We start from the raw sequence: 12,345 nt of genomic DNA, 5'->3' as shown, positions 1-12,345 counted from the left end.
ATTACTAATTTCAGAAAGACGAGATACATACCAGGTTCATCATCATATCCACAGGGCTGACCTTGTGTGGATTCATTTTATCGAGAATCTTTTTCACCTGCTCAAACGTCGGCCTCGTGGTCACATTGTGGTTCCAGCATCTCTTTATCAGCTGCGTGAAATTTGACTATGAACACTGAGTGCTTTTCATTTATCCACAGTTATCTTCTTTTAATCAGGCATAGTAAACATTCACATCAGCGGCAATTCATTGAAGTAATTGATCTTCAATGAAACGTTCTGCAAAAGGAAATGTGCTCCAGTAAATAGCATGCATCAGTTACATCCATACACACCTCACAGTAATCATCAGGATCTGGGCAATCACTGTCTGGTTTCCCAGCCTTCAGTTTGGGAAGTGATGGGCGCCACATGACATCAAGCTTCACCGAATCTGCCTGTTCCTGCTCATGAAACAATAATTGCATTTCTTATCATCACCTATTAAGCAAAAACGGTCTAAAAATCCTCAAACTTTCCTGATCCTTGTATACTTACTGAAATGAGGTCACTGCGAGTGGCAATTTCCACCAAGATAATAGAGTAGCTTGAGAAAAGGTAGAAAAGATCAATGTTTATTTCACACTTCTTTGAGACTGAGTTTTATTTGAGAACAAATTGCTGCTCTGGGATGCATCTATAAAATATACAAAACATTTACATGTATCTGAAGATAAGAACAGGGTCATTCCTGTCACATTATGTCTGCACAATTTCTAGTCTTATTGATAGCTGAATAACTTTTTTATTTATTTGTAATTCTTATATATATATATATATATATATATATACATACTTACATACATACACACTGTATAATTTTCCTTTATTTATTTATTAAAGTTTGGAATAAATAATTTTTAACTCTGTTAATGACTTCTGAAGGATCATCTGACACTGAATATAGGAGTAATGGCTTCTGAAAATTTTCACAGGAATAAATTACATTTTAAAATATATTCAAAAATAAATGTTATATTAAATTGTAATAATATTCCACAATATTACTGTTTTTACTATTTTTGATCAAATAAATGTGCCTTGGTGATCACAAGAGCATCTTTCAAAAGAAAAAAAAAAACTTAATTATTCCAAATTTTTGGCAGGCAGTGTATTTCTTTGTTTGTTTCACTTTAATTAATTGAACAGAAAAGTGAATATGTGAATTTTAAATATTTTCATGTATTAACTTAACATTTTAGCATATTTATTGAGAAATATTAAAGATTTTTAAATTCACTTTAGAATATTTCAAATATGAATTTATCTGCTAAAACAAAAATATCAATTTAAACAGATAAATACATAAGGTTCAAGCATTTCTCCAACCTGTACACATCAGCTGCAGCTGTGAAACTAGTGCTGATTCTCAGCAGAACTTCAGGTGCGCAGTAAATGAGATAGACGTTTTGACATTGGAAATTGGTGCTCATGTCCTCCTTTCTGTAGGCCATTAGTCCATAATCTGTATCATTAAATATTATGTCTTATTTCATATTTCTTATTTTTCTCATATGTTGTAATATATATATATAAGAAGTGCGGCTCTAGAAAATCTAAAATGATGTACCTGATATTTTGCAGACCCACCGGTCATCAATCACACAGTTGCGTGAATGAAGACGGCCGTGGAACATTTTGTGCTGATGCAGGTAAGCCATTCCTCGGGCAATATCAGTAGCAAAGGACAATCTGTAGATGTTAAGTGTTCAATTAATTTATGAAGTTCCATCATTAAAGACACAATATGTAATTTTGGCCGCTGGAGGGTGCGTATTCAAAATAAACAAATTGGTGGCAAAGGCGTAGTTTGATGACGCCTTGACTGAGTGTGGAATCATGGGAGTTGTGGTCTTCATCCCCACAGCTGATGCAATCCGACGGGACTCGGGCAGAAATCATGTTCATGGATGAGCTAATGATTTATTAACGTAGTAGAATGAAGCAGGGTGAGGCTGAAAGCCGTCGAAGCGAAACGAGGCCGCTGAACGAGCGTGACACACGGCTCGAAAGCAGCGGAGCTTTTATTATGTCACAGTCGACCTTCCGGTCGTGCGTATGTGGGGGAAAAGCAGCGCTGTTTTATCATACTAGATACGTTTGAAAGTTCTGTTATAATGCTACTCTGTGCGGTCGTCACCTGTCTAATAAAACGCATAGCATATTAAAGCGTGTTTGGTGTTTCCATGTTGTACCGGAAATCAAGGGGTTATGACGTCATTAGCAGGTGTCACAATGACACTTATGGACACTAGTTAAAATTGCATATTTCTCTGGATTTACACATTCTTCGAAAACATTTGGGATAATGTAAGTACACAAGTCAGCAAAATATATAACACTGTTGTAGTGGTTTTTGGATATTTTAGTAAAACAAATCTTACATATTGTGCCTTCAAGTTTTTAAAGAGCTTTCCAACAATGCCACAGGACAGATTTACCGAAAACCCCAATTGATGGGGATGTCCTTGTTCAACAGCACGTCCGCCAGGCTTTCTTTTGGACAGTATTCAGTGATAATGCTCACGAAAGGAACTTCAATGCAGCCTCCAATGAACTTGGAGAGGTTTGGGTGATCAAGCTCCCTGGTAAAAAGAAACAGTCACAGACTTAATTCCTTCGCCAAATATTTGCCTTGAATTACCTACTTAAGTCACAAAATCCTGGACAAGTCACTTGTCCCAGTAAAAGTACATGTGATTTCAGTGTAGTTTCATTTGCAAGAATTGTGGGTACAGTTACTCACCTAACCTCTTTGACTTCTTTTCTGATTGTTTTGGTGAGGGTAAAGTGTTTCTTCTGGATGTGTTTTACAGCTACAGTCCTTCCATCACTGTAAAAACAAAACAAAACTTAAGTTAAGATACAAGACAACACAATACAACAAATCAAGACAAGTCAAGAAACACAACAAGACAAACAAACAAACAAAAAAAAACCGACAAAAAAAATAAAAAAACAAGACAAGAAAAGAAATAAAAGACAAAAAAGGACAAAACAAAACAAAGAGAAGACATGAAAACAAAGACAAAAACAGGACAAGAAAAGAAATGACAAACAAAAAAGATAAAACTAAGACAAAAACAAGACGAGAAAAGACGATCAAAAAATATAAAACAAAACAAAGGCAAGACAAATAAAACAAGATGAGACAAAAAAGGACAAAACAAAACAAAGACAAGACATGAAAACAAAGACAAAAACAGGACAAGAAAAGAAAAGAAATGACAAACAAAAAAGATAAAACAAAGACAAAAACAAGACAAGGAAAGACAATCAAAAAAGACAAAAAACAAAACAAAGACAAGACAAAAAAACAAGCAAGACAAACAAAAAAAAAAAGACAAAACAAAGACAAAACATAAAACAAGTTTGAGAAAATGCATTAGTAGAGATACCCAAGAGGCAGTATCACTGGAAACACTCACTAGATGCCGGCCTGAATGAAGCGTGGTTTGAAGTTGGTGTTGACTGCAGTGCAGACCGTCACATCTGTGACTCTACTCACACTGGAGTTCCTCTTTACAGTCTGAAGACTTGTGGTGCTACAAAAACCTGTGTAGCACACTTTACCTGTTAGGCCCAAAAAAGGTTTCAGTATAGTTAAAATTTTGGTAAAACGTGACACATTTTTGGCACAAAACAGGATGTTCAGTGAGACAAAATATAACTGACTAGGAAACGTCATATAGAAATAATACAAACAATGATGTTGTTAATGATGCCGTTATTTAAAGAGGCAGTGGATGAGACTAAAACCTCTTACCAAACATGATATTATTATAGTTGATGATCCAGCTCTCATCCCAAAACATTTTCTCCTTTTGGTATTGCAGCCACTGGGGGGGGGAAATAATACATTACTAAACAAAACTACTAAAGTAGCAAAAGTAGCGCAAAAGTTTTCCAAGCGAACGCAAAGTTTCCTGGGGGAACAAACTACTTTTTGTGAGAGAATGCAAAACCTTTAAAAGTAAATGCAAAAGGGAAACGCAAAAGTATTGAGAGTGAACGAAAATTTTCTCTAGTGAACTTTAAAGTTTCTGAAGTAAGAGCAAAGTGTCTCAAGGAAATACAAAACTTGTCAAAGTAAACAAAGTCTTAAGAGCAAAGTAAAAGTTTCTCTTGGGAACTTAAACGTTTTCCAAGTAAAGGCAAAGTTTCTCAGGGAAACGCAAAAGTTTTGCAGTTCAATGCAAAGTTTTTTGAGGAAATGCAAAGGTTTCGCAAGCAAAAACAACATTTCTGGGGGAACGCAAAAGTTTTGCGAGTGAAAGAAAACTTTCTCAGGCAGAATGCAAAGATTTTGCAAACAAATGCAGAGATTTTCGGGGAAACAATAGTTTTGCTAGTCAACGCAAAATAATTTACTAATTTACCCTCAGCTTCTCCTCAGACCATGTCCATTTGGACATTACTTCCCTGTGAAAAAAACTTGCACATACTAGGGTTTAATTGGTGGCTGCTAGGGCATTGCTATGCATGATGCTATTGTGGTTGCTGAGATGTTCGTTGATTGCTTATTTGGTTCAAATCAAAAGTTTCTTGTCCCATTATATCATCTGCACGTTTTATCTGGGTCTCTTAACTGAGCAAATATTTGTCAAGTGTTGAACCGGCATTCTCACCACCAGCGTCAAGATAAAACCACTGCAGAACAAGGCCACAGGAAGCCCAATGGCCACTTTGATGGATGTGGGCATAGGACAAGCTCCACAGTCAGCGGGACACGTCAGACAGCTCTCCTCCAGCTCACAGGTGTCATCGCCACACACTGACGCACATGCACAGATGAAAGTGCAACATAACCTAGACAAACATCCCTAGACAAAGCTTAGTTTTGTTCTCATATGACACTAATGATTTCCTGGACCAGTATTAGAATATGTCAACAATTAACCTTGCTTACTCAAACACTTTGTTTTAAAAAGGTGTATTTTGCGTAACATCTATATCCTTGATGTACCAATTGTTTGAGGACATCTTTCCCGTAAATCCCTAAAGCGTTTAACAAGTTATACTTACCCTGAGCGCTGACTACTAACACCTTGGACTCTAGTGCTGCATGCATCTGTCCCACTTTGACATGAGCAATGACCGATGTAACTCCTAAATGGACCAGCACCACCTGGGTAAAAATAATTAAATAAACAAATATATAAAATATAATTAATAAAATTAAATATAAATTAAATGTAAAAATTAAATAAAATAAAAAAGATAATAGAATTAATAAAATGTAAAAAATTAAATCAAATAAATAAATAAATTGCTTGTAACCTTTGATGTCCACAGCAGTTGGCTCATCTTGCCAGCTTTGGATACCGTGTGAGTCACAATTTCACCATCGTCTGGAATCCAGGGACCACAAATCCCTCCACCTCTCTGAACAGACAAAATACAATCGTCTGACTGTTAAACGTTTAATGCGTTGTGGAGCAATCAAGGCTAATATTGACTGTCAAACATCATACTCAAATTATAATAACAGCTTACCAAACTGTACAATTAATAGCACCGGTTTAAGTAGAACCTGAATTAGTGCTCATCAAGGCTGGCCCACTTCCCAGTGATGAGCTTCAGCCCCTTTCCTCTCTTTCTCTCTCTCTCTCACACACACACACAAACACACATACACTTATGTAGCTAAATAAAAGGACTTAAGAAATTAATACTTTTATTCAGCAAGGATTCATTAAATAGCTCAAAAGTGACAATATGAAACATTTTAAATAGTAAATATTTTTATAATGTAACAAAAATATATATTTTAAATAAATGTTGTTGTTGTTGTTGTTGTATTCATTGAAAAATCCTGAAAAACAAAAGTCACGGTTTCCACAAAAATATTAAGCAGCTCAACGGTTTTCAACATTGACAATAATAAGAAATGTTTCTTGAGCGTCAAATCAGAATATTATAATGGTTTCTGAGGGATCATGTGACTGAAGACTGGAGTAATGATGCTGAAAATTCAGCTTTGCATCACAAGAATAAATTACATTTAAAAAAATATTCAACAGAAAACAGATATTTTAAATTGTAATAATATTTATAATTTTACTGCCTTTACTGTAATTTATCTAATACCTTGGTGAGCACAAGAGACCTCTTTTTTATTTGGATATTTAATTATTTTTTTATTCCATTTTTATTTAAGTAATAATTAAAATATTTTCAATTATATTATTTAATTTAAATCTATTATATTATTTTGAATGTTTCTTCAAGTAATAATGGATTTAATTAAATTTTTATTTTTAATAAATGTTTTATTAAATTTTTATTGAAATAATATTTCAATATATTACTTAATTTAATTTTAATATATTTTTAGCAATAATGGATTTAATTAAATTTTTATTTTTAATAAATGTTTTATTAAATTTTTATTGAAATAATATTTCAATATATTACTTAATTTAATTTTAATATATTTTTAGCAATAATGGATTTAATTTCATTTCATTTAAATCTAAGTGTAATTATTACAGGCTAAATCTAATCCTATTCCTAAAAGGGAGTTTTTATAATTTTTTTGTAACCATGTTTTGATAAGATGATTAATATTTAGCTGATGTGATTTCAGCAAATTTGTCCCCAAAGCATAAGTAGCTTAGAAACACCCAAACTCACACACATGCTCATGCAACCACCACAGGGCATTTACAGTGATAATGGTCTACACTGTCATATCACACGCAGTCTCTGATGTCGTGCCAAATTGTACCACATTTAGCCTAGTTTTTAGTTCAAAGATTTCAACAGCAATGTGACTAAATCCAAGAGCACTTTCTGTAGGCTTCACACCGACCATAACAGCACTGACCATGAGCGCAAGAGGACAGGAGTGAATGTTGGCGTGGTGAACGCAGCAGTTGTCTTCATTGGCGTTGTTCCAGTTTGCGGGACATTCGTGCTCGAGGCAGAATCTTTTTGCCTCTGAAGCATTACTGTGAGAGAAAGTGAAGTGTATATTATAACGATAGTATGTGAAGCCAACATTTCATTCATTGTGAACATGATATCACATTCAAGAAAAGCTCATGTGCTATGTTGAACATTCAATGAAGTAAAAAGTGTTTTCTACACATAATAAAGCACATTTGAGAAGGCCGGCATTGTGCGTGGTGCTCACCTGAGCTGGAAAATCTTGTTTTTAACGGCGTATTCATAAAAGGAGTCAGAGGCAGTGACAGAATAGGTAACGTTGAACTCCTCCCCATCTGTGACCTTTTCTGGTGGACGTTGAACCCAAGCCATTTCTAAGCCTGTGAAAACATACAAGTGGGTGGGAAGCATTTAAGAAAGCTTAAAAGAGAAATCTCCAAGTGATCTACCAAAGCAAATGTTTATCTTCTTAAAGGAAATGTCCCCGTGACGGTACACACTCAGTTTGAATCAACTGTTAAATAAGCGACACTTATTTTGTTGGCCTGCTGATTAGGAAACTTCCTTTAAATTGATGGTTTGTGCATTTAAGGCCTCGTCTCCAGTTCTTAAAGGGAGAGTTCACCAAAAAATGTTGCCATTGTTAATTCTCCATCAGATTCAAGAACGAATCATTTAGGTCAGTTTTGTGAACTGAATCAAAGATTCACTGAAAAGAATCAAAAGAACGGTTTGTTCATTGAACCATTTTTTAAATATACATACTGGTTTAGATCGACATGAGTATGATAGAAATGATTTAATTTTAGGGTGAAGTGTCCCTTTAAGGAATTGGCAACAACAATGAAAGCTATTGAATGTTAAAAGAGCAGCTCTTACCGCCACAGCTAATCATGTTGTAATCATTTGGTTCTTTTATGGGCCAGCAGTCATATTCAGTGTTGTCCAGGTCATGCCAACCTTCAGCAGTCAGAATCTGGAAAGCATTTCAGTTTCATTCTTATTCGGCATTGGTGTTTTTATCCAACATATGCTAACTCTAAAGAATGTTTACCAGTCTTACTTCCTGAATCACCTTAATCTGAAATCAAGTAGAATAGTTTTGACCTGTAATATTGCTCAATTTGATCCACAGCAGTTAGTAATAGAGTTGGCATGTTAGCAAATAAATTTTTTTTTTTTAAACTTAAATGATTATTTAATTGCTTTAAACAAGTGCTAATATACATCCTGGGATATAAAATTATTTCATTGGTTTAAACAAGTGCTAATTTGTATCACGTGCATGCTGGGAAAAACTAAACTAAATTATTTAATTGCTTTAAACAACCATGTTAAAATAAAATAAAACATCAAATAAAATATAAAATAAAATAAATAAAAATGAAATTTAATTAAATTTAAAAAAGCAAATAAATCATTATTTTAACAAGTGTTAATGTGTACTATTTATATGCTTGGATATAAAATTAAATAAATTAAAACTAAATAATTATTTATAATTATTGATAGGATATTACAAACCATAACATAGCAACATAATTATTTAATTGTTTTGAACGTGTTAATATGTACCACATTCATATTGGGAAATAAAAATAAAATAAAATGAAAATGAATTATTAAACAAGTTACATGCTGGGAAGTAAATAAACACATTGCTTTAAACACGTACCATGTACTTGAGGGTTAATATATACCATGCTATTTATATGGTACTCCAAGCTACCTCAATGAATTGCATAGTATTAGAGAATCAGAATGAGATTCTCAGCCAGTTACTGGGCTTTTAATAGGGTATATGTCGAGAATGAGATTTATTCGCCAAATGTCCACAAACAAACACAGAATTTGTTGTAGATTAAAGGAGCTGTGGAGTATTACCATAGTAAATGTCCCATGTGCAAAAACATATATAATTCTAAATCGCCTACATCCCTCGTTTTAGTTTTTAGTGAATTCACAGGTCTGTCGTTCACTGCCTTATTCTGACCACAAGTGTTTCTGACATAAACACAAAAGCCGTGGGTGACACTGTCTGATCCAGTCCATTCCCTGACAGATTTTTGGCAGTGAAGCTGATTCCACCATCATTGTAAAACACTATCTTTAACAACAAAACACCATCAGCTTTTTAAACCTGTCAAAGTGATCAAATAAATCCCCTGCATCGTGAGAATATTGATTAACCCCAAATAAAGTCATAAAATCATGCACTTACCGCAAGGAAAAGTACAGCGCAGGTTTCCCACAGACTCATATTGTCTTGCTTGCCGGTTTGGATTCACAGTGCAGACTGACTTGGTAAGAAGGGGTTGCCTCTTGTCCTCTATTTTGTCTTTCTTTCTTTCCTTGTGGCCTCAATAGCCAGGTAATTATTCAATCAGTCGGAGAGCTGGCGCTAATCATAAACACAGTGGCTTTCTGCCCCTTCACTCTCCCAAGGAGATCCAACTCACCTTCAGCCTCCACTTGTAGTCTATGTTGTCAGCACATTTGCAAAACTCAATAAAAAAAACATCTTATTTGAAATACAGCCTGACACTGCCATATGAGATATTTGCTTGTACTCAGTGTGAACATCAGCTGGTGGGAGACAAATCTGATTCTTTACAAACAATAAACAGGGGCACTGTCTGTGTTTTTTTTTTTTTTTCCCTTTTTTTTATACATTTAAATTACAGTGCAGTCCTAAAACCAAGCAAAAGTATTTACACAGCATTTGTGAGTGTTAATGGAAAGAAGGGCAGAGTTTATGGATGAGCAACAATAATAGTATTGGTCAGTTTTATTTTATTTTATTTTTTTCAGCAAGAATGCATTACATTGATCAAAAGGTATATATATGGGGGTAGAATTGTTGCTTAATTCCAAATAAATAGATTATGATCCACAAATAAATAGAATGAGATCCACAAATAAATCTTAAAGTTTCACAAACATGAATTAAATTCACAAATAAATAAAATGAGATTTGTAAATAAAAAACATATTCACAAATACATATTTATGTCACAACCACAACTTTGCCTCATGCAGCTATCTACAAATGCACAGGACGCGATTCACAAATGCATGCAGCTATCTAAAAATGCACAGGACGCGATTCACAAATGCGAGCAGCTATACAAATGCACAGGACGCGATTTACAAATGCGAGCAGCTATCTACAAATGCACAGGACGCGATTGCTAGGCAAAGTTGTGGTTGTGACATAAATATGTATTTGTGAAGATGTTTTTTATTTACAAATCTCATTTTATTTATTTGTGAATTTAATTCATGTTTGTGAAACTTTAAGATTTATTTGTGGATCTCATTCTATTTATTTGTGGATCATAATCTATTTATTTGAAATTAAGCAACAATTCTACCCCCATATATATAAGGACCTTTTATAATTTTATTTGAAATATAATGTGATATACATATGAAAAAGTATGATGTTTCCCACAAAAACCTTAAGAAGCATTTTCAACACTAAAACTGTTTTCAACATTGATAATCATAAACACGAGCATCAAATCAGCATATTAGAATGATTTCTGAAGGATCATGTGACACTGAAGACTGGAGTAATGATGCTGAAAATTAAGCTCTGATCACAGCAATACATTTTCAAATATATTAAAAAAAATTTTTTTATTGTAATAATATTTCACAATACAGTTCTACTGTATATTTGATCAAATAATTGCAGCTTTGATTAACATAAGACTTAGAAACTTCTTTCAAAAGCAAACAAACAATAAACATTTTTTGAGCCCAAACTTTTGAACAAGTTACACATCTTTGCCACCTTTTGAAACTTCTGTTAAAAGTTGAATATCATGTCCAACTTTTTGAATGAAATGGACGTAAATAAAAATCCAAGTAAGATATATTAGTCTAATGGTGCAATTTTAACAAGCAAATGGATTTCAAAACATGATTATGTACTTATTTTATACCAAACAAAACTGCAACTGCATTTTGATTGTAGGCAAAAGAGCAGCTTTGACATTCTTATATCTCTTTATATTCCATGAAAAAATCTTATGAGTTTCATGAGTAGCACAAGGGTGGATGTTGACAGAAATGTTCTGCAGAAGATGCGACTCAATTGGACTGAACAAACCGGACCCCATTGAATTTCACTAAATGGGCAAAAACTGTTCATGTCTCTTTCATTTTTGGGTAAACTTTCCCTTTAAGATCAAAAATAAAAATGATTTTTGGACCTTGCATTCAGATATCGAGGGCGGCACGTTTAAATACAAACTCGAAAGGTAAATTGTGAAACTTTGGTTGCCGTTGATACATTTGCTGTGCTGTTACTTACCGCAACATCTTTTCAATGTCAATCAGATGTTTTGTGACGCGCAACAAGGGATTCGAAAACGATTTCTGCAACACCGGAACAACAGCATACAAACAATGATAATCTCAGCCAGTTACTGATTGCGTGCTTTTATGGTGACCCATACTTGGAATTAGTGCTCTGCATTTAACCCACCCAAAGTGCACACACACAGCAGTGAACACACACCCGGAGCAGCGGGCAGCCATTTTTTTGGTGCTGCGCCCGGGGAGCAGCTGGGGGTTCGGTGTCTTGCTCAAGGGCACCTCAATCGCTTGCAAGATTTCTCTAAGGTTATAGTAATAATAATGTTAATAATAAATAAATGTTAAGCATTTGTTTTATTCAAACAGTTATGAACATTTTTGCATTTAGATACAGAAGAACTTTGCCAGTTGAATATTAAAAACAAACGAACAAAAAAATCTGGATCTCCTTATCTGCCATGCAAATCAACTGTTCCTGCTCATCTCCAGACTGGATCTCTTCTCTCCACTTTCCCTAATTGCAGATTAATTTATTAGATTTGTCAGCATCCCGAACCGTTCAGTCAAAATCAAGCACTCATCAGAGAGATTGCAGTAAAAGCTAGATAATGGACCGTAAAAAAAGGAAAGGCGGTGCATCTTTTCCATGTAGTTTTTGTCCTAACCACCCGCGACAGCGCCACGTGACAATAAGCGCCACGGGATTCTATTTTAGAAACGTTTTTTCTTTTCTGCGACGTCGCGGTAGGAACAACATACAAAATATGACAGCGATAATCTCAGGTAATGATTATGTGCTTTATTCAATGTTAAAAGTGTCTAATGTGAGTTTGAATTACTTTTGCTGCTACTATTTATAGTTTTTGCTATATATTCTAATACCTTATTACTTGTTTGTATTCATGTGTATTCCAATGTTGAGAGCAGTCAGTGAGAAAATATTTAGCTAATGTCTACATCCTATACCAGGGTTCCTCAATTAGTTTTCGCCGAGGGCCGAATTCGGCCAGCAATACCAAGCCAAGGGCCACTGACCTATATATATATATATATACACCCACACACACACACACACACACACACACACAT

At 34.4% G+C, this 12,345-nt stretch overlaps 1 protein-coding gene across 3 annotated transcripts in view; it reads right to left on the bottom strand.

Annotated features, from left to right (window-relative positions):
• LOC107563522 (atrial natriuretic peptide receptor 2-like) overlaps window positions 1-9,252 on the bottom strand; it is a 14,670-nt gene extending 5,418 nt beyond the window's left edge. The window contains exons 1-16 of one of the 3 annotated variants that reach the window (XM_016248418.1): window positions 9,152-9,252; window positions 7,810-7,906; window positions 7,178-7,310; window positions 6,869-6,992; window positions 5,320-5,424; window positions 5,065-5,167; window positions 4,668-4,813; window positions 3,806-3,878; window positions 3,468-3,612; window positions 2,786-2,872; window positions 2,481-2,624; window positions 1,610-1,731; window positions 1,369-1,504; window positions 538-586; window positions 336-446; window positions 32-151 (exon numbers count right to left, since the gene is read on the bottom strand). In XM_016248418.1, coding sequence (XP_016103904.1) covers window positions 32-151; window positions 336-446; window positions 538-586; window positions 1,369-1,504; window positions 1,610-1,731; window positions 2,481-2,624; window positions 2,786-2,872; window positions 3,468-3,612; window positions 3,806-3,878; window positions 4,668-4,813; window positions 5,065-5,167; window positions 5,320-5,424; window positions 6,869-6,992; window positions 7,178-7,310; window positions 7,810-7,906; window positions 9,152-9,190 — 1,734 coding nt within the window. In that variant the 5' untranslated portion in view covers window positions 9,191-9,252. The remainder of the gene's footprint in view (window positions 1-31; window positions 152-335; window positions 447-537; window positions 587-1,368; window positions 1,505-1,609; window positions 1,732-2,480; window positions 2,625-2,785; window positions 2,873-3,467; window positions 3,613-3,805; window positions 3,879-4,667; window positions 4,814-5,064; window positions 5,168-5,319; window positions 5,425-6,868; window positions 6,993-7,177; window positions 7,311-7,809; window positions 7,907-9,151) is intronic. The other 2 variants (XM_016248419.1, XM_016248420.1) reach the window with 2 other exon arrangements.
• Between the last annotated feature and the right edge of the window lie 3,093 nt (window positions 9,253-12,345).

This window comes from Sinocyclocheilus grahami, unplaced genomic scaffold (assembly GCF_001515645.1).
Source record: "Sinocyclocheilus grahami isolate Dianchi unplaced genomic scaffold, SAMN03320097.WGS_v1.1 scaffold878.1, whole genome shotgun sequence".
Taxonomy (NCBI): domain Eukaryota; kingdom Metazoa; phylum Chordata; class Actinopteri; order Cypriniformes; family Cyprinidae; genus Sinocyclocheilus; species Sinocyclocheilus grahami.
This window is presented reverse-complemented; position numbering and strand designations above follow the sequence as displayed.